This window comes from Acomys minous (genome assembly GCF_964271855.1).
Source record: "Acomys minous genome assembly, chromosome: 4".
NCBI classification, from domain to species: Eukaryota; Metazoa; Chordata; class Mammalia; order Rodentia; family Muridae; genus Acomys; species Acomys minous.
The window spans coordinates 87,491,126-87,518,636 of record NC_140486.1 but is presented as its reverse complement, the minus strand read 5'-3'; the positions used below and the strand labels follow the sequence as shown (position 1 = coordinate 87,518,636).

General features: G+C 38.2%; 1 protein-coding gene and 1 pseudogene across 6 annotated transcripts in view; both read right to left on the bottom strand.

The window, feature by feature from the left end:
- Positions 1–1,327: 1,327 nt before the first annotated feature.
- Positions 1,328–27,511, bottom strand: part of NBEAL1 (neurobeachin like 1) — a 148,732-nt gene continuing 122,548 nt past the window's right edge. For all 5 annotated transcript variants that reach the window (XM_084778643.1, XM_084778645.1, XM_084778646.1 and 2 more), the window contains 10 exons: positions 23,531–23,647; positions 21,886–21,975; positions 18,837–18,946; positions 17,870–18,042; positions 16,896–16,990; positions 12,423–12,539; positions 11,899–12,060; positions 11,331–11,479; positions 9,920–10,055; positions 1,328–8,457 (listed from right to left, as the gene is read on the bottom strand). In XM_084778643.1, the coding sequence (XP_084634769.1) occupies positions 8,356–8,457; positions 9,920–10,055; positions 11,331–11,479; positions 11,899–12,060; positions 12,423–12,539; positions 16,896–16,990; positions 17,870–18,042; positions 18,837–18,946; positions 21,886–21,975; positions 23,531–23,647 (1,251 nt within the window). In that variant the 3' untranslated portion in view covers positions 1,328–8,355. The remainder of the gene's footprint in view (positions 8,458–9,919; positions 10,056–11,330; positions 11,480–11,898; positions 12,061–12,422; positions 12,540–16,895; positions 16,991–17,869; positions 18,043–18,836; positions 18,947–21,885; positions 21,976–23,530; positions 23,648–27,511) is intronic.
- On the bottom strand, positions 19,127–21,177 carry LOC311595735 (glyceraldehyde-3-phosphate dehydrogenase-like; annotated as a pseudogene). The gene is made up of 2 exons: positions 20,265–21,177; positions 19,127–20,075 (listed from the first exon to the last, which is right to left on the bottom strand). The product of its transcript is annotated as a glyceraldehyde-3-phosphate dehydrogenase-like (transcript).

Sequence of the window (27,511 nt, the reverse complement as noted above, 5' to 3'; positions counted from 1 at the left end):
TCTCATAGAACTGTAACCCTTGTGGTATTCCTAAATTCCTCCTGACCTTTTTAAACTTAAATTTTATTTATTGCATGTATGTGAGTTGAATAAAATTCCTTAATTTAAAAAACCTCTATTGTTAGAATATGAAATTAACAACTCTTCTATAGGCTTTCTTGACATTAATAATGCCTGCAGTTATAATTAAACACGTCTTTGAATAGATATACCTTAAACTACACTAAATGACTGTTAGGAAAAGTTTTACAGGATATTTGTCAAAACCATTCAAGTACGTGAATAAAATATGAAAACTCAAAAAGGCTTTACTCTTCTGTTCCCAGACACTAGCTCACACACAACAGCCAAGTGTTTGACCATGAACTACACTCCAAGCCCATTTTTGATTCTTTTGGTCTGTATCAGACTTTTCACTTCTCACACGTGGCATAATTACGTTGCTCAAGTTTGCCTTGAGTTCTCTGTAGCCCACACAGGCCTTGAACTTGTGATTCCCTTGCCTGAGACTCTCAAGTGGCTAGGCTTATAGGCCTCCATTATTAGGCCGAAATTCAAAAGGCTTAAAAGAGATTCGCATTAATTGAATGATATGATATAAAACATAAGGTTTATTATAATTTGAAAAACATTTATCTGAAGCTTGACATGGTTTTTAACTAATCCTTTCACTGACCTTGGTTTGACTGCCCATTGATTTAGAAATCTTGATTAATTTAGTGCAGAAAGTTTCTAACTCTGGTGAAGAGCCTCCCATAAAGTGTAGTACTGTGACAAGCTCACAGTGCTGAAGTTACTGCCCATTTCTGTAGTGGGTCTGGATACACAAAACACCAGCAAGAACCTGGAAGGGCATTTGTTTGTTGCACTATCTTAACTGAAATGGACTGGTTAGGCTAGTGCTTAGGCGGCACAAAGTTATGCACAGAGGCTGGGAGTGTACTCAACAGTAGAATGCGTGTCTACCAAGCTTAAAGCCCAGAATTTAATAGCTAGGTGGATAAAAGTTTAGAAGCTGGTGCATAAAATATTTTGATTATAAAAGTGAATTTTTTTAATTGAATGTATTATCTTATTAACAAGACACGGAAATGTAAGGTGACTGCTTATTAAGAACAGACTGGAGCAATGCTTTGGGTATGATTTTAAATAGCAGTCTCTTTATGAATGGCAGCCTGATGAAACAGCATTAATACTCACCTTGTGAGGCTCATGTGAGAAACAGTGTTTTCTGCTCATTAAATACTGCATTCACTTCTTTGTCTACTCAAAGAACTTAAGCACAGCAAATTCTAGTCAAAGTCCATAAAGAGAACTACAAACCAAATAATGAAAGTAATGTTATCTTTTTATTTGATTCAAACCCATTGTCATATACAAAGCTAATTTATTATGAACAAAATAAATGTACATTCTTAAAAATATTAGAATATAAATTTCTAAGGGAATAACAAAGTGCAAAATTTGAACTATTTTTGATCATACTATACAGAAACAATCAAACATTAACTCATATACATTCAGTGAAGTTCTTAAAAATATTTGTGACAAAACAAAATACATCTTGTATACTTAAGTTTAGAAGGATGAAAACAGAAAAAAATGAATTGCACCAAACAGTAATTTTGTTATCAGAATGCTAATTAAAGTTATTTACACTCTTATAAAGTCTAAAACTTGCTCAACTTTGAACCCCTTCTTTTGCATATAATACTCAATGAATCACAGTTTGCACAGTAAATAATTCAACAAAAAGGCTTATTACTATTATTTTTTTCTATCAATTCCAGTGGAACAAATGAAAAGGGATATTTTAAGATAAATACAGTTCCTTAAATAGTAATTAGCAGCACAATTTCTAGGTTGTTGAAGGGGAGAGGGAAGGAAAGAAAGAAACAGAGACACGCAGACAGACAGATACATAAACAGACTTCATTCTACAGCCCAGGACAGCCTACAAACTTGAGGCAATCCTCTTGCCGAAAGCTGTTGAGTGTTGGGATTACAGTAGTGCCACCAAACTCAGCTGTTTTCTTATGTGAGGCAGACTGTAAGTAGCAGTAGCTACATATAAAACTTTTGTGGTGATGTCTAACACGCACAGTCTTTAGAAGTAAAAGGCAGAATGGAAAAAAGAATAGTCCAAAATATAAAAGATCTTCAACAGTAAGAGCCATTGTAACACACCATAATTCTGAAAGAAGTATTGAAACTATGTAAGTCATTAGGGATTGTCTAACAAACAGTTCAAACTTTCGAAAAATGTTTAATTCTAATATTATAAGAATTTAAGCTACTTTCAATTACACTTAACTACTGATATTTCCCTGCCAGAACTACTTCTGAAGAGCAAAATAATTATGCATATTCTTGAAAATCTCAGCACTTGGGAGGCAGAGGCAGATGGACCTTTGGGTTCGAGGCCAGCCTAGTCTACACTGGTAGTTCCAGGCTAACCAAGGCTATATAGTGAGAATCTGTGTCAAAACAAAAACAAGAAAAAGAAAAACATTAAAGCCTAATTCTCAACTGGACTACACTGTCAGAGAGCATGTACTTTTAATATAAGGTAAATAGAAATATATTACTTAAATAAAATATTAACTGGAATAAGATTTCTTTTAAAAATAGTTTGTATTTTAATCAGTACAACTTTTCAATCTCCCCTAAGTCCTAACTGCCCTTGGTGTCGTGTCTCGCTGCTACATGTAAACAGCACTGTGACGCAGCGACACACCCTAACCATTAAGAAACAGCTACGGGTGAACGCAAACCAGTAGAAAGCCATTATAAAAAGAGACACACACACAGCAGCACTTCTTCCTCAACTCTGAAACATTAATTAAAACTAGTTACGTATTTTTGAGATGCAGCTCTTACAACACTGTCCAAGTAACCTTTCATCTCAGTCTTCCAAGGAATAGGAACCGTGTGCATGCACCACTTTGCCTGACTGAGTAATTTTTCAAAGATATTTGGCTATTGTTATGCTAATATATGCAAGATATGCTTTGTTCAAGGTAACACAACAACTGTATCATAGAATAGAAAAGAATACCGAGTCAGTGACTTTCACCTTGCTTTCTGTATTAGGGAAATACATACCCTACTGAACTTGTATCTCTTTATTTGACACTGAAAGAGTTATCTTTACGTGTCCAAATCTTGCAATGTGTTTAAGAAGCACTTCTGTGTAGTGAATATCAGTAAAGATACTGATCTAAGAAAATATGCCTGATGAATAACTGTGATTGCCAAAACCCAAAACAACAACAAAAAAAAAAACCCTGAAGTTCATAATGTGGCCATTTTTACATGATGTTTTTATAATAAATAAAACCACTTAATTCTTATATTCTACACCTGATGGTAGCCAAAAGGCAGGCAAAGAGGAGATAAAAATCATACAGTCTAAGGTGGTCATTTCAACAAATAAAAATATAACTATCTACAATTTAAGCACATGTTCATTTATACATATTATATGTACACATATATATTTATAATTTTTGAGAGCTGGGACTGATTAAATCACCGAACGTCCCAAATAGTACCTAGGCATAGTACATCCCTACGGACAAATCGGATCTGCGATCTCAAATTAAGAACTAATCTCTGAACTGAGAAGGGGTTCATTGGTAGAACCCCACCTACTATGTGAGGCCTATACTCTATCCCCAGTGTTGGGGGGAGGGAAATGCCACCCCAAATCCCAAACCTAGGGCTTCAGGTACAAGTGTACTATTATTAAGCTATATCCCTAACAAAGCCTAAATCTCCCAAATGTTAATGCTCTATTAGCTCTAAGCTCTAAAACCTATGAAAAACCAAATAACATTCAACCCAGAAGCACGCTTGCACACGTCATCACAAGAACTTAGGAGAATTTTCTAATGCTTTTATAGTGGGAGAGCTCTAATCATTATAATTTCAATACTACAAGATGCATGATTCTGTTTTTCTTTTGGCATTGCTTACTAATGTTTTTATTCTTGCCTAATATGCATGAGGCCATGAATTCAATCCCCAATACTGGAAAAAATACTTTAACTTTCTTTCTAAGTGGGTTAGGTATTAGGAACTAATCTTAGCAAACGGATATAATTTATTAGAGGTAAATGTTAATTATGATTTCCAAATATAAAAGATCTAAAGAAAGTGATGATAGAATAAATGCATTTTTTAATAATGAAAAGGAGGTATAATAAAGGCACTGGTTGGAATTGGGGATAACCACTGGCATAGAAAATGCTCCATTTAAATTAAGTAAGTATGGGTATGGCCCATATTGTAAATAATACACAACACTGATAACATTGTATTGTTGCCCAATATCATCAGGAAAAGCACTATGAGAAAATTCTACAAAACAATGTTTCAGATGTCTGTATGGGCATCTGAAATAAATCAAAAGAATTAGGAAAAAGTACTGAGAATGACTATTTGCTGCCAATGGTAAAGATGTGTGAGAGTTCTCAGAATAGTTTCTCTTAGAGACGGTTATATAAGGGCATAGGTCTGGATGAAAAATTTAAAAATGGATTTCACAAGTAAAAATAATACATTTCATTCTGTATATATCACTCAAAAACTGAAAAGATAATAGTTAAGAAGACAGGTTTAGCAATGTGCATAGTGAGAAGTCTAACACCTTTACACATACACATCCCAGATACAGTACAATGCATTAATGCTTTGCTTATACTAATACAGGCCAAGTACTCAAATGTTTTTTATCAGAAAGGAGGCAAAGAAGATACTAGTTAATTTATAAACATAAATATTTTAAAGGAAGTAATCTCTCAAAATTCAATTAGAATCTTTCCTTAGAGATATCTTTAGTAAAAATAGTGTTATATTTACATGCAAATGCCTTGCCTCTATCTAAACAAAACAAGACAAAACCCTGGTACTAACTAATTTTCTTAGCCTATATTAAAAGAAACATAAAGTGGCTAAGATCAAGAGTCAATGATCAAGTCTAAACTCTAATTCTGTGGGCATACTTATTCCTTTAGCAGCATTTCAGAATCAGTTCTCTGAAAAGTAATCTGATATATCTACAAGGAAAAAAGAAAAACCAGGCTTATGAATATCCAATTTTTTTTTCTCCTACAAAAGGATGCATTGTGACTAAAGGAAATTAACAGAACCTTCCTTCCCAGGCAATACTAGCTAGAAAGACTTAATGGCAAACTTAATTTTTATAGTTCCCTTGCTTTTATGTTCTGATTTGTTTTTCTTTTCTTCTTTAATTTTATCTAAGTAATGACAGAATACTGACTGAGGAGAGTTATATATAAGACGGTTTCATTCTCTAAACAAATGTGTACGTACACACACACACCACCACCACCACCACCACGAACAACAACTTCTACTGACGTCCTTTCCAAAAGTAAGCATTATCTTAGTATAAATCTCATTACTAGGATGCTGAGATTCTTATATTCATGATCACCATTGTCAAGAAACAAAAGCAGGTGAAAAATTCTGAAAAGAATTCACACGCACATTAGCCAAGTTCAGATTTCTATACTCATTAACTAACATATCCAGCTATCAATTCATTCAAATAGTTTCTTCCACTATACATTATTAAAATAACATCTGCACTCCAGTTGGTAAAGGTATATCTTCCCAGTGATATTATCTAGTGATTCTCAATTTCATCAATCTATTCAGATTATTCAGATAATAGTTCCACTATATTTGCTTATTTTAATAAATACACAAGTTAATTCTTCAAGAATATTTCTAATATTTTCTAAACCCCACATTTATGATTTATACTTTTTAGAAAAAAACACTTTTCAGGAATAATTCTCCTTTTAACAACTAGCATTAGTTTGGGTCAGACCTCTATGAAACTAAACAAAGGTTCTTATTTGTGTTTTAAAAGAAACTGCTTGCTCAGCTTCCCACTAAAAGGCAGTAGTCAAACACTATAGACTTTCCCCCTTAGATGATTGAAGTTTCTTAATTCTTAAGCAAACAAAATAATTCCTAAATCCAATATTAAGTGGTCTCCAAAACCAAATATGCATGGATAAATTGCCAAAAAAAAATAAAAAACAAAAAACAAACCAAAAAAAACAAGCAAACAAACAAACAAAAAACCTCACTAAGTCTTGATTTAGAGTCAGCTAGTTAGTCTGTCTCTGTGTTTTCCTCTCTGTCTCTCACGTGCTGGGGTGGGAGGGTGGGGGTGGGGAACCCAGGACCCTGGACAAGGAAGGCAAGCATTCCACTATGGAGTGGCAGCCCTATTCCCAAATCAGCAATCGTTTTCTTTAGTTCTCAAAGGGCTTGAACTCTCCTTAACATCTTTTAGGGTGGACAGATGGCCTTGATGTCATCATGACTGTAGTACTCGGTGGTGGGGAACAAAAAGAAGAAATGTTTCAAATAGCAAAATCATCTCTACTGACTTGTAAGACTTCCAACAAATACCTCACATCTTTCGAAAGGAAGTCTTTACATTTACACAAAGTCTTTCTTCATTATTTATCTAAAACACAGCTATTTTTTCCTGATTAAACAGAAAGTGATTTTGCAGTGTTTTATTATTCCTAACCAACAACAAATCAAAATACTGAAAAATTTCCTAAACATAATCTTTTACTTGTAAAACTTTAAAAAAGTATTTATTGAATTATAAAGGAAAGGCCACTGAATACATGGTCAAGAGGAGAGGAAATGGTAAAACACAAGTTCCTCAAGGTTCACCTGAAAAGACAACTAGGTACAAGGAAATCTGTGGTCACAGTGAAGACTGTGATCTTTAAAGGCTAGCAGAGTAAAGTCATCTGTGGTTGCCATACATGATGATGACGATGATGATGACGATGATGGTGATGGTGATAATGGTGATGATGATTTTACTTTGTTTTTGTTTTGTAAGACAGAGTTTCTCTGTGCAGCCTTAGCGGTCCTAGAACTTTCTCCGTAGATCCGCTGCCTCTGCCTCCTAAGTGCTGAGACTAAAGGTATGTGCCAACACTGCCATCACCCACAGACCATTTTAAGAATGTCATGCAATAGTATTTTTCCTGAAAATAGACTCAACATATAAATTTCTGTACAACTTAATGAAACTCACAAATCTTCCCATGGAATCTCAGATTACCAACACTGCTGTAAAACTTCTCTGACCTAACTCAAAAGTCAGTTTTACAAAGACAAACAAATAACAATCACTTTGAATTCCAAATTAATTAGACATTTACTTGAAATTTTAAATATAATATTTAACAAACTATAATAAAATTAGCTATTCATAACAATTGTATATAATAAGCAATAAAGAGGATTTTTACAATACTATGTTACCTAAATGACTACTGTGAATGTGAATTATGCAGTATTATTTCCATCAATCATGACCTTTTAGGGCATTACTGACAACTCATAATCATCAGGGTAAAAATGCTTAACTACGAAGAGAGTTTTTGTTTAACAAAGACAAATCCACAAAATTTTGTATTTCACAGCTGTGTAACTGTGCTGCAAATGCTACTCAAGGACTGGCTAGCCAAAGCCACAGCTAGCATTTTTGCTTAAATATACTGTTAAGGAAGTCCATTTGTAAAGCTTATCGCTAGTTTTGCTTTGTTTTGTTTTTTTCCTATTCAACTTTGGTACTTAAGGATAATAATGCAATTAAATACATTTTTATTAGTAATATATTAAATAGTAGAGGTAGGGAAATGAACCACTGTATTATTTCAATATTGGTATTTAATCCAATTGTGTAGACTTTTGGAAATTCAATTGCCTTAAGGTTATTACCTTTAACCAGGAGCTTCATTAGTAAATCATTTTTAATGTAATGGTCATTAAACAGAAAAATGATCGTCTAAAGAATACATGAAAAGTCACTTCTCTCAACTCTCCATTATTTACTCTACTGCTTTATTAGAAATATCTTAAAGTTTGCTACTCAGATTAAGGAAATTCAACCTAAATATATAATATTAGAGGTTTGTTTTTAAAAATAGATTTAATGATTTAGGAGTGGGTTACTAAATCGAATTGAATGTATTTTCTCAATTTAATTCTAGTACTTAATAAAACTAGACTCATTGTTGGCAAGACTTTAAAAATGGACTTAATACAACCTACAATTTATTTTCAGACAAGGCCTTGCTATGTAGCCAAAGCTTGCCTTGAACTTAAGATCCATCTGCCTCAGCCTTTCAAATGTTGGCATTGCAGGCGTGTGCCACAATAACAAACTGTGGAAACCCTTTCCCAGGATAAAATCCTTAAAGACTTTCAGGGAGTGGAGAGACGCAACCAAAGTGACCAAACGCCAATGAAGCTCAGTTCTCCATCACAGAAGGTGGGAAACAATTACTTGAGACCTTGGGTATGATATTCGGTTTCTCCAGCTGAAATCTGGCTGAGCCGCTTGCTAGATCCCCACAATTTTCGAGAAAGCTGACCTGATCGCATCTGTTTAAGGTGATCCAGAGAAATAAAAAATAGATATTAAAGAAAAAAAAAAAACAAGGACACATAAAATCTATATAAGACACTGAGTTTGTAAAGGTCAGAACAGGTTTTGGTAGCAAAATCACTAACATGTTAAAAAGATTCTTGACTAATAACAAAAGCCACATACTCATTGCAGAACTAGAGTCTGAACTCAAGGCATCTTCTTGTTAAGCAAGTATTCTCACACTGAGCTGCATGCCTCTCCATCTTTGGGCTTTTATTTTGAGGCAGTCTCCCTAGTGGCTTGGCCTGGCCTTGACCTCACCTCGTAGGCTGGGAGACCTTTAGCTTGTGGTTCTTCTACCTTAGCCTCCCAAGCATCAGGGACTATAGGTGTGCACTCAGAGAGTAAAGTGTGAGCACAAGTCTTATGTACTTACCACTCAGGGGCTAGGTGCACACGATTCAGCAAACTATCAAGACTCTCAATGTTGAAGGGAAACACATTTAAAACGTTTGAACACTCCCTCCCTCCTCCCCCCTTTAGATGTGTTTTATGTAAATGAGTGCTTTGTCTGAACATGTATGTGCACCACATGCACGCCTCGTGCCCGTGAGGGTCAGAAGGGTGTTGGTTCCCTTAGAACTGAAATAACAGATGGCTGTGAGGGCTACGTGAGTGCCACAAGAGCAACAAATGCTCTGACCCGCCACTGTGACATCTCTTCAGCTTTTCTCTGTGGTTGATTTTAGAATGGATCTTGTCATATAACCCTGGGTTGCCTAGAACTCACAATGTAGACCAGTCTAGCCCCCGAATTGTGGTGATTCTCCTGCCTCTGTCTCCCAGGCACTGGGACTGTAAGTATGCACCACCACACTCAATTTCTTCTCTCAAGAACAAAAAACAAAAACCAACCAACCAAAAACCACCTGCCGACACCACATTACATTTCTCAGAAAAAGCTAAGACTGTCTCAAGAAACATGCAACGATTAAGTTACCTGGGATACAGCCGTTTTCTGAGGAAGAAATGTGTTAGATCTATAATAGGACTATTAAGCAAGTAAATGTATCTGTATAGTAAACTCACTGAGAATAAGCATGTGGTTATGGAATATCTGTAGTTCCAAATTAAAAAAAAATGATGCCTTTATATAGTCATGCGTTGTACTTGTTAAGTCAAGTTAGTATGATTGATGAAGCCTGTATTTTATTTTTTGACAAAGGGCTTTTATGCCTCAAATCCACATAACTCTCTTGAGTCTGATTTGGAGTAAAATAATTTTCTTATTGACACAGTGAATCAAAGACCAATCCACAAACATGCTTTCATTTATACCATAGTATAAAAGCTACTGATTAACAACTTAGTCAAAGTTATGTTTCAGTTTATCCATAATGGAGACTTCTGAATCACCTAGAACGAAGGACCACAGGACCCTCAACAGTAAGGGGGATTCATGATGCTGAGTTTTACCTCCGCTGGCTTGCCAACACCCACAACAATCAACTTGCCATCTTCTAAGCCTACAAGAATGTGGCTGTATTCTTTGGTTACAGAAACGCAGTGGATAGGTAATCGCATGGCTAATGGAGTGACACTGAGATTCAAACTAGAAGAGATAAAAACCAGACAAAGTTACAAACATATAGAATGGATAGACAGAAGTTTATACATGAAAGGTAACTGGTTTTTGCATTTTGGATTTTTCAAGAGAGCTTGGACTCGCTTTGTAGACCAGGTTGGCTTCGAGCTCACAGAGATCCACCTGCCTCTGCCTCCCGAGTGCTGGGATTAAAAGCGTGCATCACTGTGCCTGGCTACAGAATGTAACTTAATCATGTAGTTCTGCATTCCAACTTGACAGATGTTGGATCTCTAGGCATATACTACCGTATCTCCAACTCTAGTTCATGTTCTCATCATTTCCCAAGTTAAACTCTACTTCAAATCTTACTACATCCTCAACAAGACTCCTTTAATTATTCCAATCCTAACAATCCTTAGAATCTTCCTGCACACACTACTTACTGTTTTTGTCTTGTTGATAAAGTAAAGGTGAATAAAAAGGCCCCAGAGCTTAAAAAGTGCATGTGTGTGGATCTTTGCAGTTAATAAAATATGTCTATTTGTTTTTGTCTGATATTCCATATGACAAATACCTATTGTTATTTAATGATTAGAAAATAGAGAATTACATATACATGGGTCCACTGGTTTTTCTAACTTTTGAGTCTTCTTAGAAGACTCTTTAAAAAAATGAGGAGGGAAAAAAAGGAAAAACATTATTGGTATAGAGACTGGTCCCAAAATGGTGATATTACGTGCATATTCCAGCATGCACAACACTGCTGTCTCTTCTTTTTGTGTGTGACTTGCAGGTGTGTGCATGCCTAGTGATCGTGGAGGTCAGAGGACAACCTTAGGTGTCTGTCCTCACCTTCCATCTTTTTTTTTTTCCTGTAAGATTTATTTATTATGTTTACATGCTCTGCCTGCATGTATGCCTACAGGCCAGAAGAAGGAACCAGATCTCATTATAGATGGTTGTGAGGCACCTTGTGGTTGCTAGGAATTTGAACTCGGGACCTTTGGAAGAGCAGCCAGTTCTCTTAACCTTTGAGTCATTTCTCCAGCCCCTACACCTTCCATCTTTTATGTTCCTTTTCCATTATGTCCCTGGCAAGCTGGCCCACTAGCATCTAGGAACACTGGGATTATAGGTACGCACACTATGACTTTGCATCTGGTGTTTTATGTGTGCGCTGGGAATCTGACCCTATATCTTCGTATTACAGAGCAAGCACTTTTATCTACTGCGCCATCTTCCCATCCATCCCCTTCTCATACCTCCTCTTCAGTGAGTCTGACCACATTAAGTACTCACCTGTGGAGCTCTCTTATCGACAGGAGCCCTTGGAGGCTGCCAGTGATGATGTGTTCTCCAATTATGCACATGTCTGATATTTGCTCATTTAGGACTTGAGAACCCAGATACTTTCCATTTATAGAAAACACATGTAACATGTTCTTATCCTATAAAGAATTAAGAAACTTTAATGATCTTGAATAAAAGTTGAGTTTTTATATTGTCAGTTAAACCTAGCACACAATTAATAAGATTTTTGGAATTAAAAACATGGCTGTATTTTTTGTTTGTTTGTTTGTTTGTTTGTTTGTTAACCTGGGGCCTCAAGCTTGCAAAGCAAGCAGCCTTCCAACTGAGTTATATCCTTAGCTTTAAAAATTACACTTGAAATCATGTACAATATAGACCAACAGAAATCTCTGAAATAAAATATGTGACAAGACGGTGGTAGAAGTGTATCTAACGGTGAGAACTGAGTAACTGAATCGTAAAAACACAGCCTCTCTCCTTACTCGGGCTGCCCCTGTCCTTGGGAAGGGGAGACGTTACTGACTGTCTACACCTGCTGCAGAGCAGCGCTGTGTACCTTGAGGGTGGACTTCTCCTCCAAGCTGGAATAGACGACAATGTGTCCTTCCCAAGACAGGGCCACACTGGGAATGCTCAGAGACAGGGAACTCTCACAAGGCGGCCGTAGAGTCCTCATGTACTGACCCTTCTGGATGGTGTGTATAATCACAGTGCCATCCTACACACAGGAGACACCAGACAATGAAAACAACAACAGCAACAAAAAGGAGAGGGCAAAGTGGTTGACAAAGAAATGTGGATAAGAAACTGAGGAAGTAATTATCCCATCAAGGACATATATGCTTTAGGAAAAACTCTAATCTTGAAAATTCAATTTATTTTGTAGAGCGCTGTCTTTCTTACCGAATGAGGTCAGTAAGATGCCTAAATACAACACAGCGCTTTCAAGTTTACTCTTTCTGTATTGCTCTACTTCAGAAACACTGAAAATAAATGTAAAAACTTCTCCTGCTTCCCTACAGAAGACTTTTCAAATATAAACCCTGTTACTCAATGTATAGAAAAGGTATCATTTCTTACCCGTGACCCTGAAACGGCCATGTCGAGTTCAGTGCTGATGCCCACACTCAGTATCTCGTCAGTGTGTCCATAAAGAATCTGAAAAGGTTTAGATGCTAAGCCTACAGGAGTGCCTCCCTAAAATTAAAAAAGAAAAGCAAATGTGAATTTTTTTTTTGCCGTTTGTTCCCTCCACTCCCAGAGCTCTTGCTGTTTTTTGTTTGTTTATTGTAACAAAGTTTATACTGTATTCCAACTTCCTCTTGACAAAGTAATATGACAAGCAGTCATAACCACTGAGTTCACTGACACTAACCCAGGCTTGTGCTGATGCTTCAATTATTCTTAGTCTTTTGAACCCCAAAATTTAAACTGAATTATATCAATGCTGACTTCTTATATTAATTGTTCTAAGTTATTTGCTCTTTTAATTTACAAATTTATTCTTCCTTAAATACAAATAAATATTTTATATATCTGAATACTTCCTAGACTCTAGAACCTATAGCCTGCAATTTATATACCTCAATTATATTTATTCTGATTTGCCTTTAATTTTTCAAAAATTTTTTTATTATTTTATTTATACATAAGCATCTGTGTGACTGTAAGCCTCTGGTGTGAGTGCCTGTGGCGGTGAGGAGACGACACTGGATCCCAGGGATCTAGAGTTACAGGCAGTGCGAGCAGTCTGACATGGTGCTGGGAATCAAACGTTCCTCACTGAGCAGCACCTCTAGCCCCCGCCTTCAGTTCCCATACATAACTGTGTATGTATGCCTGCTCTGCTCTTCTTGGCCTTACTCTCCTGAGACAAGGTCTCTCACTGAATCTGGGGCTGTTTTCACCTAGCCTAGCTGACCAGTGAGTCCCAGCAACCCTCTTGCTAGAAATGTGTGTACAATCACTAACTGTGCACGCTAGGCAGATGCTCTACTACTGAGCTATACAGCCAGCCTTTAAAAATGATTCTTGAAACAGAAGTGTTGCTAAGTCACTCAGGTTGACTTTAATCTATCACTCTATAGCCAGGCAACCCTTGAATTTGTGATGCTTTTGCCTCAGCTTGAGGCTGAAACTGCAGGCTAATAAGACAAATTCGTTGAAGAAAATTTCTCGAGAATCCCTTTGTTTTTAAACCTGCTTTGTGTATATTTACTTTATATTTGAAGAAATGTATGCCGTGTGTCATATTGCTTTACTCCCATTTATTCTACACAAGTCTGTCTAGATCCTCTGAAAAACTTTATAATTCAAGAAGAAGAAACACTTAAGTTCCTTCATAAAGGTTATATATCCAAATATTAAAAGAAAGTAATGACAAATCAAAAATTGATCTTTTATTTAAGAATACAGAAATAAGTGAGGCCTTGTTTTTAAAAATGAGAGAAAAATTATAGTACTAGTAAAGAAAATAGAACAGCAAAATGTAGTAACAATAAAAATATATAATGTTTAAGGCAGTTATTTAATGAAAAAACAAAAAATTAATGTTAATTTATGATACGAATTCAAGGCAATTTAAACCTAAAAAATTTCCTAATTAACTGCATTTAGAAAAAGAAAAGGAAACACAAAAATAATTGTAGAAAAACAGCTATATAGAGCAGTACTGGTAATATTGACAAAATGAGAGCATAAAATATAGGTCAGATAATAGTGCTGTGTAAATATTAAACACTCTCATTTCAGCAGTTGCACTGTAGTGGCAGAACAACTTTTGGGGCTGTCATGATGGACCAGTGGGTAAAGGCACTTGCCACCAACCCTGATGCGCTAAAGTTTGTCCCCAGAACTACCCATAGTGGAAGAAAACTGACCCCCAAAAGTTGTCTTCAGACCTCCACACATGTATCATAGCATGTGTGCATCACCCATACATGTAAATAAATCATCATAATACAAAATTTACGAAGAAAATCTTTGTTCTTGGAAGATACACATGGAAGTGCTCAGAGGACAGGAAGTATTTCCAACATTTAAATAGGTGAGAAAAACAAAAATGCTGAATGGGGACAGAATCTGAGGACGCTAATACAAAGAAACAAATGTATTATTTTTGCAACTTCATGTACATTTTAAATTTCATTAAAATTAAGTTACCAAAAAGTAGGATAAAGAAATTAAATATAAAATATAATATTGGTGAAAACTGATAGCAAACACTATGACAGAGGGCAGAATTACAAAGTCATTTTCAATCAAAATCAAACATAAGACAGGATAGTCACTACCACGGTTTTACCTTGCTGCATTAGCTAATAAGTAATAGGATAAGCAAATGAAACGATAATACTGGAAAACAGGGAGTGTTGCCATTATTTCTAGATCACATGATGGCACAGCCATCTTAGGGTCAGAAAAATCCAAGAATGTCAGTAACTATGAGTTTAAAAATGTGGTAAAGTTAGTGAAAATAAAATAATCATACATCAATCAACCACATCACAGCACAACTTTTTGTCACAGTAGTAAAAATCAGTAAGAAATGAAAATTCTCCTAAAATATCAAAATAGGGGTAAAAATATGACACTCAGAAATAAATATAGCAAAGTATAGAACACAAATGGAAATAAAGTGATTAAAGAGTTATCCAAAGGTATTAAAGGGTATGAGACATATAATGAAAGGGTGTTTGTATTTCTACATAGAAATAATTATTAAAATGTCAAAACAGAAAATTGTTAATGTAATAAAATTTATTTTTATGTTTCTTTCCTTATTATTATTTTTTTGAGACAAGGTTTTCTTGTTCTGGAGATAAGAATCCTGTTAGGAAAATTAGACTGGCCCAGACCTTACCACGGTTATTGGAGGAGAATCTACAGCCACTAATTTACTGAAGCAGAATACTCTCTAACAATAATGTAAAACATCTATTTTTATACCCACAGATAGATGTAGTCTTCACCCCTCATTAAGGAAATTTCTCTTTGTGACAGACGTAAACCACTGCAAAAAACTACAACCAATCAAAACACAGAGTTGTAGAGCCCAGCCCCAATGAAAAACATCTATAAAACAACCCAGGTGCCTCATGCTCAGTAAACATTGTAAAAGAGGGAACAGAAGCCTGTACGAGGCACAGGATTGGCCAGTGTGCTACTATGCCAGTGTGTCTCCTAGTAACGTCAGAAGCTACACCATCAGGTCCCACCTGCACAACTGCCCTGATGTGAACTGAACAAGGATGACAATGAACATGCCCAACTGGACGGGACCCTACGTAAAGACTAACAGGCAACCGAGCAAAGCTGAGAGAGGTTAGCCAGTACCAAGCAGTCAAGTCTCAAAACATGCATACACAAGTAACATCATATAGACTCAACAGGTTACATTAGGAATACATGTGTATATATAAATACATACACACATATGCAATAATGTCTAATGAAGGAGACTGGGAAGGGATATATGTGAAGGTTTGGAAGGAGGAATGGGAAGGGAGAAATGGCGTAATTAAATAATAACCTCAAAAAATAAAAACAAAAAGCTCAGGCCTTGATCATCCACCATGCAGTTAAGAACAATTTCCAGTAAGACTATCATAGAATTTTAAAAGAGATCTTAAGAGATTGGTTGATATACAATACTTGATTCCTACTGAGCCACAAAGAAGCCTTATAAAACATATAAACTATTAACATTGTAACATACAAAATAAGAAGCAGAGGAGAAACTGGGAGTGGGAGACAGCCTGTTAGCAAGGTAGAAAGCTTGGAAACTATTAAAAAACAAACAAAAAACCTCTCTATATTGATATCATGATAAGAATGCAATAAAGAGGAAAAACATCTGGACATCTATAATTTCTACAATTCCACCTGACAGGACAGGAAGAGATGTTATTATGCTATCGTAGTATTTTTCTAGAGAAGCTGGCAAGGGTTAATTTTTGGTAACTACTAGAGAACAAAGCCACGAATCAGGTAACAAATCTATAAAAGAGTGGTGTTCAAGAGAGGACAGAAGCCAAGAAACAGGTTTCTTTTTTTGAAGGGGGGTTGTTTTTCTTTTTTTTTAATATATTTTATTAATTTATTTATATTACATCTCAATTGTTATCCCATATCTTGTATCCTCCCATTCCTCCCTCCCTCCCACTTACTCTTTACTCCCCTCCCCTATGACTGTGACTGAGGGGGACCTTCTCTCCCTGTATATGCTCATAGGGTATCAAGTTTCCTCTTGGTAGCCTGCTATCCTTCCTCTGAGTGCCACCAGGTCTCCCCATCCAGGGGACGTGGTCAAATGGGTTTGTTTTTCTAGACAGGGTTTCTCTGTGTAGCCTTGGCTGTCCTGGACTTGCTTTGTAGACCAGGCTGGTCTCAAACTCACAGCGATCCACCTGTCTCTGCCTCCTGAGTGCTGGGATTAAAGGTGTGCGCCACTACGCCCGGCTCAAACAACAGAATTTAAAAAATGTTCAAAAACGTACTTCGAGAGAAAAACTTGTTACCCCAATCCAAGAACGTAAAATGCATGATTATTACCTGTTGTGTTATTTGCCATATCATACATGTAGTGTCCCTGGAACCAGAAATTAAGTGTATTCCACAGTAATCTGTAGCTAAGCAAGTCACAATGTCTGTATGAAGGAAGAATAAAATAAAATGGTTATGTTTTGACAGAGAAGAACTTTAAGGGCAATTTCACTTAATGTTCAAATTGTTACTAAGCAGGGCTGACATCATGACTCAGCAAGTGCAGGAACCTGCTGCTGACACCGCTGAGCTGCACGTAATCCCTTTGGATGCACATGGTAGCAGAGGCCTGAGTCCTGCAAGCAGTCCTCTAACTTCCATGTGCACACGTGTGTGTGCACCCCACACAAAATCATCAGGCAGGCCTAACAGAGGACATGCCCAGGGGCAGCCATCTGAAAGCCGTCATCGAGACCACTCACCAGTGGAGGCAGCAGCAGACCCCATGCCCTCATTTAACACATTTCTTGAAAACAAAACAGCAAAACAAAACAAAAAACCCTTTTAATCTTATACTGAGGCCTGAAATACTAAAGTGTACCAGGTTAATATATATTCACCAATTTTTTTTTAAGCCAGGGTTTCTCTGTGTAGCTCTGGCTGTTCTAGACTCACTTTGTAGACCAGGCTGGCCTCAAACTCATAGCAATCTGTCTGCCTCTGCCTCCCAAGTGCTGGGATTAAAGGCATGCACCATCAAGCCCAGCTATATTCATCAATTTTATCTCTCATACTTTACTGTTAATAATGTCTTATCTAATAATGACAAATTTTATTATGTGTCCACAAAATCATTATGTCTATACTCCAATTTAAAAATAAAACTTAGTCTAATATCTTCTAATGTAATATTAAAGTATATTTAATTTATATGGTGGCTGAGTGTACCCCATACAATAAATATTCCTACCAGGAACATGCTCCACTTTTATACAGTTTTAAAAAAACAGAAAAACAAGTTTTGGGGAAAAGTTAACTCTTACCTATATGTCGGATGTTATGTGAGACAATTTTGCCTTTGGTAAGTGACATTACTTGGATACTATTATCCCAGTGTCCAGCACTGAAGAGCAACTTTGCATCATGCGACACTACAAACAGTTTGGATGTGATTTCCAGCCCTGGGGCAAAAGGACCATTCACAGTACGCTGAGCTCTGTAAATACAACTGAATTTTAGACTTTGCCATAAGAGATCACTTACACTATTACGAACTATTAAATATCTCTCAGACAGGGTTACAGTGCCCAGTTTAATCCTAGCACTCAAGAGGCAAGTGCATCGCTATTAGTTTGAAGCCAGTCTGGTCTTCAGTGTAAGTTCTAGGCCAGCAAGGATTACAAAGTGAGATCTTGTCTGAAGAAAAAACCCAAACAACCAAATAAAGATTATTTGTAATAACTGAAGAATAATGTGACAGCCGAGAGTGGCGGCACACACCTCTAATCCCAGCACTTGGGAGGCAGAGACAGGTGCATCTCTGTGAGTTCAAGACCACCATGGTCAACAAAGTGAGTCCAGGACAGCCAAGGCTACACAGACAAACCCTATCTCGAAAAAACAAAACAAAACAAAACAGGACAATTTACCACTCCCAAAGTAATATTTTATTCTATATTTGTTATAATATAAATTAGGTAATGTCTGAATATCAAATATTGTCAGGGTATAACTTAAAACAGAGGAGGAGAGGGAAGGTGAGAAAGAATAGAAAATCAGAGTCTCAAAGCATTACTTTAAAAATAGCAGGAACTACTGGGCAGTGCCATAAACCTTTAATCCCAGCAGTCGGTAGGCAGAGGCAAGTGGGTTTTTAAGCTCAAGGCTAGCATGGTCTATGGAGTGAGTTCCAGGACAGCCAGGGCTACAGAAAACCCTCATTTTGGGGAAGAAAAAAAAACCCCAACAACAACGAAATACATAAGCTGTTCTTAAATGTTCAATACTTACTTTGGGTTGGTCACAGTTTGATCCTTGATAAATGTGAAGTAGTTAGAAATATTTCTGTCATATGGTAGCCAGCCATGGGTTCCAATTACATAATTCATGCTTACTGTTATCTGGAAAAGAAAACATGAAAACTCAAATAAAGGACTACGGAAGGAACACGACAAGAGCAGCTAGCCACTCACATATTCTGACATCTATCATTTGGGGAATACTGTAGGACACATGAAACCAAATCTTAAATAATTCAAGTGGAAAAACTTAATTACAGATTACTGTAAGAAAAGTCATCATCTTTAACAAATTATTTTTCCTTTGAATTTCTCAGGTTATTAGCATTAGTGCTAATGAGGTTAATTTTTACCATAAAAATATGACACAAATATCACTTAGACCCAATCAGTAGAGCTTACGGACTGCTACAATGTCCCTGAAATGACAGTCTTAGTACGTATTTGATTTTAAAAGTGAAAACCTTTTTATTCTCTCAATTACAGAATAACAGGTTACCCAATCCCAGATTTAGGAAACTTAAAAAAATACAAATTTTAAAGTTGAAAACTACTATTAGTACTATTGTATATATTCCTAGAATCTTCTTCTAATCAAGCATGATATATATCCTAAACAGCAATCTAATTCTACAATCTCTACTGTGCTACTGTACAATTCAGTCATGCTCAAGTTACAAAATTACAATTACAATGAGACAAACCTAGTTTTAGTTAATGTGCTAAGGTCTCAGCTCCCTACTTACAGATACTTTTTAGATTTAGGTCTTTTTTTTTTTTTTTCTTTCACTTTTTACTTTTTTCGAGACAGGGTTTCTCTTGGCCGTGGAGACCATGCTGGGTTCGAACTCACAGAGATCCACTTGCCTCTGCCTCCCTGAGTGCTGGGATCATAGATGGCCATCACATCTGGCTGAGATTTAATTTCTTATCTGTAAAAGGAAAATAATGGTCCCTACTTCATAGGGCTGTTGGGTAGATTAAATATAAGTTCATGTAAAACATTCACTGAGCAGGGCGTGGTGGAACAATGCTGAGTTGGAACTGAATTGGAACGACTTCCTCAAGAGCCGAAGGGCTCTCTCTTGCTCTCGTGTCCTTGCTGGGGTGGGCAGTCCAGGACTTCTTACTCCTTGGAGGCCATGTAGGCCATGAGGTTCACCACCCTGTTGCTGTACTCGTATTCACTGTCATACCAGGAAACGAGCTTTACAAAGTTGTCGTTGAGAGGCTGGAGAGATGGCTCAGAGGTTAAGAGCACTGCCTGGTCTTCCAAAGGTCCCAAGCTCCCAGCAACCACATGGTGGCTTGACCATCTGCAATGAGACCCAGTGCTTTCTTGTGGTGTGCAGGCACACATGTGGGCAGAATACTGTGTAAATAATAAATAAATCTTTTTTTAAAAATTGCCATTGAGAGCAATGCCAGCCCCAGCATCAAAGGTGGAAGAGTCAGAGTCGCTTGTTAAAGTCAGAGGAGACAACTTGGTCCTCAGTGTAGCCCAGGATGCCCTTTAGTGGGTCCTCAGATGCTTGTTTTATCACCTTTTTGATGTCATCATACTTGGCAGGTTTCTCCAGTCTGCATGTCAGATCCACTACGGACATGTTGAGGATAGGAACACAGAAGGCTCCTGTTCAGCTCTGGGATAACCTTGCCCACAGCCTTGGCAGCACCAGGGGATGCAGGGATGATGTTCTGGGCAGCCCCACGGCTGTCACACCACAGATCTCCAGAGGGGCCATCCAGTCTTCTGGGTGGCAGTGATGGCATGGATGGTGGTCATGAGCCCTTCTACATGGCAAAGTTGTCATGGATGACCTTGGCTGGGGGGCTAAGCAGTTGGTGGTGCAAGAAGCACTGATGACAATCTTGAGTGAGTTGTCACACTTCTCATGGTTCACACCCATCACAAACATGACGGCATTGGCAGAAGGGGCAGAGATGATGATCCTTTCGGCCCCACCCTTCAAGTTGGCCCCAGTCTTCTCCATGGGGATGAAGACACCAGTAGACTCCACAACACTCTTGGTATCAGCATCACTCCATTGATGTTAGCGGGATCTTGCTCCTGGAAGATGGTGATGAGCTTTCTGATGGTGACAAGCTCCCTGTTCTCAGCCTGAACTGTGCTGTTGAACTTGCCATAGGTAGAGTCATACTGGAACATGTAGACCATGTAGTGGAGGTCAATGAAGGGGTCATTGATGGCAACAATCTCAACTTTGCCAGCTAAGAAGCCAGCTCTGGTAACCAAGTGCCCAATACGGCAAATCCGTTCTCTCTGACCTTCACCATCATGTCAAGGGACAAGGCTGGCACTGTATGAGAAGATGCAGCTATCTCTGGAGAAGGAAGGAGCAGAGAGCCCTTCTAGCCTTCTTGATTATTTTAAAAATATTTTCTTAGGGGATGGAAAGGTGGCTCCGGAGTTAAGAGCACTGGCTGCTTTTTCAGAAGACTCAGGTTTGGATTCTGGACCCACATGGTGGCTCATAACCATCTATAACTTCAGTTCCAGAAGATCTAATGCCATCTTCTGACCTCCACAGGAACCAGGCATGAATGAGGTACACATCAAACAAGCAAACCATCCACACACATATAATATACTTAAAAATTATTTTTAAAAGTTTATTATTGCCAGGTATGGTGATACATGCCTTTAATCCCAGTACTTGGGAGGCAGTGGTAGGTGGATTGCTTTGAGTTCGAGGCCAGCCTAGTGTACAAAGTGAGTCCACGACAGTCAAGGCTACACAGACAAACTCTGTCTTGAAAAAAAAAGTTTATTACTGGGTTAATGAGCTGGATTAGAAGGAAAGGCAATTTCCACCAACACTGAGGGTCCAAATTCATTCTTTTTACATGGTGGAAGGATAGAACCAATTTATACAAGTTGTCCTCTGACCTCCAGATGCAGGCTGGCATTACACATAATGCATTTTAAAAATATAATTGAAATATTTTGCATTTATTCTGTTTTTGGCCAACTAATAAATATAGACATAGCAATATAAAACAGGTATACATCAACTTACCAGTAACTCAGGGCTGCCTTGAGACATAAAAGAGCGAGACTGATTTTTGGGGATGATGGCCTTTAGTAGTGGAATACCATCACTAATTCCCTGTAAAATAAAAGGTGGTTAATGGCTGGTTCTGTTCATTACTAAGCACAAATTATTGAAAATTTCTTTTTTTAAAACAAGAATGAACACTATGATACTTCATTTTACTGTCCTGATCATGCAATAAATTACTACAAAACGTGGGAAAGGAATTATTTGCCATGTTTGAATAGCTAGCACACTTGAGTCATCTGAAACCTACAACCACCTACTCCAATACTTTGTTGGTGAGCAGATGTAGATGCCAAGGACGAGAAATCATTCAAAACAGACACAGGTTTCAGATCTTTCTTTGTCCCTTCCTGTACATGCTTAGAATAAGTTAAATGAGAAAGTTGTTCATAATTTATAGGAAAGTCTTTTGGGCTTTATAAAAAAAACCTCACTGCTAGATTCCAGGTGGAGTGCTGAGAGTGGTATGGAAGGACCCAGAGAGTTCAGGAGCCCCACAAGGAAACCATCAAGGCCGGAGGGTCAGGACCCAAGGGGGCCTGCACACACAGTTGCACTAACCAAGGATAATGCATGCAGTGAACCTAGACCCCCCCCATTCAGATCTAGCCAATGGACAGCTCATTCTCCACAGTTGTGAGGAGAGTGGGAACTGCCTTTGACATGAACTCTGTGGCCCCGATTTGACCACCTCCCCTTGGTGGGAAGGCCCAGCAGAACACAGGGGAAGGGGAAGCAGGCTGTCTGGATGAGACTTGATATACTATGGCCATATGGTGGGGGTGGAGGTCCCCTTCTGTCATAGGTCTAGGAGAGGGAAATAGGGCAGAAGAGGGAAGGAAAGTGGGAATGGGGAAGATACAAGTGAGGGGATAACATTCAAGATGTAATCTGAATAAATTATAATAAATTAAAATAAAAAATAAAAACATCAATCGATTTTGTTAACCAAGGTGCTTTCTAAAAGCCCTAGGTTATAAAAATCATATATTATGATTCAAAAATAAAGACCATTCTGAAGAGACAATTACCATCAGCTTACCACCATGTAAGATGACAAGAATTCGAAAGTACTTCTCTGATGTGGCTACAGTTCAAATGATAGCTAACATTTACTGTAGATAACATTACTGGATATATGCCATATACCAAGAATCATTCTAAGAGGCCTATAAGAACTAAATAATAAGTTATAAAATCCAATAAAACTTATGAATCATTTTTTAAAACTGCTTTTCTCGCCAGGTGCGGTGGAGCACACCTGAAATCCTAGCACTCAGGGAGGCAGAGGCAGGTGGATCACTGTGAGTTTGAGGCTAGCCTGCTCTACAAAGAGAGTGCAGGACAGCCGAGATCACACAGAGAAACTCTGTCTCGAAAAGAAAACAAAAAAACAAACAAGCAAACAAATAAAAAGTAAGGTAGAGAGCACAACAGAGGAAGAGACTCCAAGTTGACTTTAGGCTTCCCCCCCACACCAAGGAAATGGCACAACTCTAGGTACGGATGAGCACACCTGCACATACATGTACAAACACACACAAATTAAGTGAAGTACACAGAATTAGAGAAAGCTCTCTGGTCTCACCAAGTTTGGTATTACCTCTATAAAAAATGACTTCAGTTCAGGGAGGTGCTGGAAGAGGTTTAGGGTCGGAATTTCTGTTTTGGTCTGCTTTTGAATAGCTTCTTCTGCTGATAATCTTGGAGGGTGTGGTTCCTTCAAAATAATTTTAAGAAAAAATCTGAGAGTTACATGAAAGCATGTTTGTGCTCACTCATCCACAGCAGTCTGTGCTACAGCAGAATGGATAGGACGCATGTCAGAACTCCAGGCCACGGCTTAGCCTATCCCACAGCAAATCTACCATCCGTCCTCTTCTTTTCTATAGACATCTCATTTCTATTTTAAAGTTTCTCTTTACTGATTGCATTTCTAGGTCAGAATAATTTTTTCATGTTTTCACTAATTATTTAGGATTTCTGAGCTTTTTTTTTCTTTTAAGTAGTTATTGGTTATTTATGGTAAACCTTTCCTGTCTAGCCTAGAGAAATTTTTTTAGTTCCAAGTTCCATTTTATTTATTTTCTGTGTACATGCAGACATGCACATGTCATATGCACATGTGGAGATAAGAGGACAACTCTCTTCCATCTACCGTGTTGACATGGGGGATTGAACACAGATCCTCAGACTTGGCAGCAGGTAGCTTTACTGGCTGAGTCATCTCACTGGCCTGTCTATAGGCCCCATAAAGGCAGCCATGAGTCTTACTCATTTTCAGAATTTTAAGTACCCAGAAGTATCTCCAACTTGGCATATGTTTAATAAGCATTTGGTAAAATTAATACAGCACTTAACATCCAAACTTTATAATGTTGTAGAATATTTAGTTCCTTAAACAAGACTGATCAAAATGTAGAAGTTCCTAAAGTCAAATTATAGACATGACTGTATAATTCTAAGTAATTGTCTTTTTCTTACTTTTCATGTCACAGACACAGAATTAAGTATACTGATAATATCTTATTACTATTCCAAGGATACAACTAACATGTATGAAGTGTCTTTCTAAAGAGGATTCTTGCCATGTATGGTAACATATACCTGTAATCCTAGTTAGAATTCTACCACTGAGTCACCATACTGACTATCCAAGTGCTTAGGAAATGGAGGCAGGAGTTTGAAGCCAGGGACAGACGGTTCCAAGACAGTGTGGGTTACATAGCAAGACTTTGTGTCAAAAAGAAAACAAAGCAAAATCAAGGAGGTGGAGTTAGATTCTTTTGTTTCTATTAAAAAATTGTATACTGTAGGCAATAGATGTGACACTTCAATGTGTAGCTTAACACTTATTTTAAATTACAGGCTGCCAGTGCTACCTCTCTCTTGTGCTTATGGTGGTGAGGACTGAACGTGGAACTTGCACCTGCTGAGTCAACACCCCTGGACTAAGCTACAACCTCACACCCCCGCGATTAAAAACAAACAAGAACTACAATAAAAACTTGTAGTGGGGAGGTGGCTCAGTTAGCCAAGTGCTTGCCTCAAAGCAAACCTGAGGACCCGAGTTAACAGAATCCTTGCTTTTAAAAAGGCCAGCTGGATACTCTGGTTTCTCTTCAGATTGTATAAATCTTTCTCCTTTGGCTAAAAAGGTCAACGGAGATAGCTAGCCAGCCTAGCCTACTTGCTAAGTTCTAGGCCAGTAAAGATTATCTCCACCAAAAGCTGGAGATGGCCAGAGAAATGACACCCAAGGTTGTCCTCTGACCTCCACAAGCATGAACACACAGGGCAGGAGAACTGCCTGCCCACCAAGAAGTCAGCAGCGTTCTTGCAAATTAAAATTAAAAAAAAGCACAGCTGAAGCCAGGCGGTACTAGTGCACGCCTTTAATCCCAGCACTAGAGACGCAGAGGCAGGTGTTCAAGGCCAGCTGGTCTACAGTTAGTTCCAGAACAGCAAGGCCTACAAAAAGAAACCATGTAGAAAAACAAACCACAAAATAAAACACCCCCAAAACAACAGCAGCAGCAACAACAAAACAAAAACAAACAAACAAAAAACCAGTACAGCTGGTAGAAACTAAAGGCTGTGTAATTCAGAGTCCCACAGGGCTCTGTTTTATTCTGAGCCTTGTATGTATTAGGCAAGAGTTCTACCCAGCCCTTTTTAAAATTTTCACTTTGAAGGCCAGGTGTGGGGGCACATGCCTTTAATCCCAGCACTCAGAAGCCAGAAGCAGGCACATCGCTGTGAGTTCTAGGCTGGCCTGGTCTACAAAGCCAAGTCTAGGACAGCCAAGGCTACATAGAAAAAAACCCTGTCTCAAACACCCCTCCAAAAGAAAATCACTTTGAGAAAGGTTCAACCAAGTTGGCCAAGCTGCCTTGAACTCACTCTGTATTAGGCAAGCATTGAACTCACAAATCCCCTGCATTAGTTCCCTGAATGGATAGAGTTACAGGCTTATACCACTAGGCCTGGCTTACTCTGTATTACACACACACACACACACACACACACACACACACACACACACACACACACACGCTTTTCCTTTTAAGATTTCACTATGTAGCCCAGAAAGCTTCCAAGTCTCTTAAGTAGTAATCAGTCCCACCTCCACCCCCACCCAGAGTTTCTCTTCGTAGCCCTGGCTGTCCAGCACTCACTTTGTAGACCAGGCTAGCCTGGAACTCGTAAGATCTGCTTGCCTCTGCCTCCCTGAGTGCAGGGATTACAAATGTGTGCTAACATGCAGAGTTTACTGGAAGGAAAATGATAGAACAATGATTTCACAAATAATACCGTGTAAAAATCCATGTCAAAGCTCCAAACAAATCATCACTATGGAATAGGAGAAACTACAAAACAGTCCAAAACTTGACTTGTTGAGTGAGGCAAGTGGATAAATATTGTGAAGGTAAGAAGCACAAAGACTGACCTTTAAGTAAATTCAGAACACAGAAAAGAGATCCAGCTGTTAAGCAGGGGGGGGGGGGGTGTTCAGCTACTAAATAGAAACATGGGATGACACTAAGGTTTTAGAAGGTAGCCATGCATTTACCCTAGTCACTTTGGAGTTTATAAAAGAAAAGAAAAAAGTAATCTTTTCTTAGATATCATATGTATTTCTGGGAGGCTTAGATTTATCACTTTACTTACTCTCTGGAAATAATTTAGTGTGTATATGTGTGAATGTGGGCACACAAGTACCACAATTTTCATGTTGAGGTCAAAAGACAACATTGTAGAGTCAGTCCTCCCCTTACACTTTTATGTGGGTTCCATGTCACCAAGGTTTACACAACAAACACCTTTACTTGCTAAGCCATTTCCCCAACTCCTTTAAACATTTATTCTTTTTAAAATCGTGTGGATGTCTTGTGGGGTATGTGTCATGAGTGCCGGTGTCCTAGGAGACCAGGGGTGGTGGGCCCTCTGGAGCTGGAGTACAAACCGCTGTCAGCTGCTGAGCCAGCATTCCAGCTGCGTTATTAATTTAGTTTTGTTTTTTTTAGGGGAAATCATTAACTGTCCCCCACTACCACAAATTGTGCAGTTGAGGGAAACTGCAGGGATCAGTATATTGGGAGTGCCTTCCCCAGGGAAAAACCACCTTCATGATCATGGTCTCTCCCTGCGAGGTAAGTGTGATGTACTTTTGGTTTATGTTTGTATGTGTGATGAATGTGAGTCTCAGCACATGTGAGTGCACTCTGTGCCCTCAGGTCTCTCTCCACCTTGTGCTCTCAGCACTGAACTCAGGCTATCAGGCTTGCACCATTGTTCTTTACCCCAAGTCACCATGCTGGCCCTTATTTGTTTGTTTGTTTATTCATTTTTGTTTAGTGTATGAGTTTGGTACTCATGTCTGAGTGGAGGTGAATGGATGGATATTTTGGATCCGTTCTCTTTCTTCCTTATTTGAGCTATCTCTTTGCTTCTGTGCTTGCCCTGTGGCGACACTCAAGCTTCTTGACAATTCCCCATCTCCTCTGTAACACTGTGGAACATGTAACGACGTAAATACAGCATTACCTGGTTTAAGTGTTAGTTACAGACTGGCCCCACTGCG